The sequence below is a fragment of the Aplysia californica genome, unplaced genomic scaffold, assembly GCF_000002075.1.
Source record: "Aplysia californica isolate F4 #8 unplaced genomic scaffold, AplCal3.0 scaffold00417, whole genome shotgun sequence".
Lineage (NCBI taxonomy): Eukaryota > Metazoa > Mollusca > Gastropoda > Aplysiida > Aplysiidae > Aplysia > Aplysia californica.
In genome coordinates, this window is record NW_004797687.1 from 186,967 (window position 1) to 190,191 (window position 3,225).

At 38.1% G+C, this 3,225-nt stretch overlaps 1 protein-coding gene across 1 annotated transcript in view; it reads left to right on the forward strand.

Annotated features, from left to right (window-relative positions):
* The window catches only part of LOC101847751 (2-phosphoxylose phosphatase 1), a 12,403-nt gene that overhangs the window by 1,756 nt on the left and 7,422 nt on the right, over nt 1-3,225 (forward strand). Inside the window, exons 2-3 of the mRNA XM_005104369.3 lie at nt 1,690-1,877; nt 2,777-2,938. Of these exons, the coding sequence (XP_005104426.1) occupies nt 1,790-1,877; nt 2,777-2,938 (250 nt within the window). The 5' untranslated portion in view covers nt 1,690-1,789. The remainder of the gene's footprint in view (nt 1-1,689; nt 1,878-2,776; nt 2,939-3,225) is intronic.

Here is a 3,225-nt window from a genome sequence, read left to right on the forward strand (position 1 = left end):
AGCCCCCCAGAAACCCCCCTACTCTTGACTTTAACGAACGAAACTACAAAATCGCCATTCTAGTGACTAGATTAGATCAAGAGGATTTTTGAAGTTCCGTTAGTTAAAGTAAAGTCCACGATCCCTTTGTTTACATCCAGAACAGGGATGCCAGACAAGACAGAAACAACAGAGTGAAGACCAGTTTGGCAAAAATCTGGGAAACAGTACACGAAACTGCGATTGTGAAAGGGTCGTAGGGTCAGGCCTAAGGGGACATTAAAATAATTAAATATAATCTTAAATCTTACACTTGGGGAGGGGGGGGGAGGGGTACAACTAAACTCTTGCGTTTGTGCTGAGATGCGAATCTTATCAGCAACCGATAATGTCAGAATTTAAACTGTCCAGGAAGGATTGCAAGGGAGCCAGAAAAAAGTTTTGACTTAAATATTTTCCATTGTGGACAGGGGAATTTTATAAGTGCTTTCATCTCACAATAAAACCTACCAGTTAAAAACAAAAATGATGGAATGTCACCTTTGTTTTCTCCTTACATCCCACCAAGTGATGTAATAAGCTTAATTGGCCAATGCCACCCCTCCCTTGTATGCAACAATAAGTCGAGGAACTCTTCTTTGGGCAGGCCATATAATCAAGGCAGCAGGTAGTGGTGAAATTAATTTCCCACCTCTGGCCACCCAGGGCAGTTTCTGTGCTGGAGTGCCACTGGAGTACTTTCACATTGCAGTGATGAAATTTCACACTCGCACCACATCTCAGTGCTCACATAAACGAGGTAACAGCTCCCCCCACTGCTTGGCGGTATGATGTAAATATTAGAGCCAGTGGAACCAAACTTGGGAGTTTAGTTCCAAATTAGGTTTGAGAGGGCAAAGCATTTTCTGTGGTAGGTCAAAACCCTTTGAAGGGTTTAAAACGTGATTCCATCAAAGACAGGTGAAGTATAGAGGAATTTATCGGGGGTGGAGGTAGTGGAAAGATTTTGTTATGATGACAGTTTCTGCCTTAGGCAGGTTTTCATTACGGCAGGTTTGTGTGTATTATATATATATATATATATATATATATATACAATAATCGGTTCTTCCAACTCTATCAGCAGGTCATTAAAATTCCTTAACTGTCTTTAAGCTATGCATGTAGAAAAGGGACGGAAATATAATAAACTCACTGTGACTCATAAAAGAAATAAAAAATGCTCTTTTTCTTTCACTTTACATCCCATGTTGCATGAAATATGTGCAAATTATTAACTTATCAATGTGGGTTGAGGAAGATTTGATGTCAGCACACAGAAAGGAGCTCGGGTTGCATTTTGATGAAGGCTGTGGGGATTTTATTATTTATTTTCCTTATAGATAAAATTTTGTTTAAAAAATTTCTTCAGTTTTGCATGTCATGCTAATTATTAGTTTGCTTTGCTCCAGTTTTCTTTTTCCAATCTTTCTTTAAAATTATTTTTCCTCCTCCTCCTCATCCTCATCCTCCTCCTTTTCCTCTTTTTTTTTCTTATCTTTTATTATTTTAACTTCTCTCTTCATTGCCCAGCCATAAGGTAAGGGGAGTGAACTGAAGTTTTATTCATTTCCATTCTTATAATTTTTAGCTCCACGTTTTTGCGACATGTTGATCTTATCTTCCACGTATAACAAATCTTGTTCGTTTTTTTTTTCTTTTTGCATTTAGGAGCCACCCTGAGCCGCCCTGTGCTTCAGAGACGTAGAGCGAGCCTGTAATTTGAATTTAAAGCCATTATTTGTCAGTCTCTTGGTGAAAAGTGGAAAAAATGCGGACCATACGTTGTGACCGATTGCTACACCTCAAGTCCCTGCTGATTATTGGAGTCTTCTCCCTACTGCTCACATTCCTTATTTGTGAGTTGGGTTTTTTTCTCTGCACTCTTATTTGCTGGAGTAGGCCTACTTATTGTTCTTGTACGTACAGAGTTATTCTAACTTTTAACTTGACAAACCTTCTTTTCATCCTTTGCTTTTTAAGGGCAGTGTTATGATATTTTTAAAAGAAGAAATTGTAAAGGTAATGCTTCTTCTTCCTTTTTCTTATTTCCCAGCTTTTGTTCTCCTTTTCTTTCGTGTGTTACATTGCTGGTTGTTAAAGGGATTCAGTTAAGCCTCTTCATCCTGCAGTGAGACTAATTTTTATTTTTGACGTAGTTGGTTTTCCCCCAAAGAACAGTGACCATCCCTGTTCCGGCAGCTTTATGACATGTTGTGTTCCAAGTTCGAGACAACTAGAAAGAATAGTAGAACAAAGGGAGATTGTGTTCTGAGTTGGTGGAGGAACATTTAAAGGACTTCAGACTTTTTAACAAAACTAGTTACAGTAAAACCCTGATAGCTTGAACTTCACAGGACAAGAAGAGAATTTCTTTTTATGAAGCAAATTTCATGTTTAGGCACATTGCAGTGCTTAGAGTAAAGAAGGCAAAAAAATGTTGACAGATTTTTAAAAAACTTGACCATACTTCTTTTTTTTAAATTCTGGAAAATTGTATAGGTTCATCAACCCTCTGCAACTCTGTCAGTTTATTTGAAAGTAGGGGCCTCCAAATTTAATATCCATCACTGATAAAAGAGAAGCAAATGAGAACATTTGTGAAAAATGCCTTTCCACAGGACACAGCATTACACTGAGCTAAGACTTGAACCCCGGAACTTGCAATCTCATATAGATTCAAGTCCTGAAGCCTAACTGCAAGCACAAGACCAAAAGTACTGACACTTCCTTTAAAAATAATTCTGTATTTCTACAGTGACATACAGCAGTTCGGACATGCATCATTCAAATGAAGATGCCTTTTCACATGGAGAGCCAGGCGTCTTCAGAATGTCTCAGAAAAAGGTCATAAAGGAGAAGGTCAAGGGAAAAAAGTCCAAGGTTGTGGATGAGGAGGAAACTCCAGTCTTTCACAAGGGTAGGTTATGATGTGTTGTCTGTTCTTAACATGTTACTGAAAGTGAAGGACATTTTTGTTAATGATTTCGAGTCCATACTGTAAAGACCACCTTTCTTTGGTGTTGACTGCACTCTATAGAGCTGATATTTTTAGCTTCATGTCTTCATGTTGCATATGGTTTGATTGGGGGGTTTTTCCATGCTGTTTTGTTTCTCTATTTTCACTTTGTTCAGTTTTGGGGTGTTTGGGGTTGTTTTTTGTTTTTGTTTATTGTTTTGTTTTTGTTTGTTTGTTTTTGTGGGGGG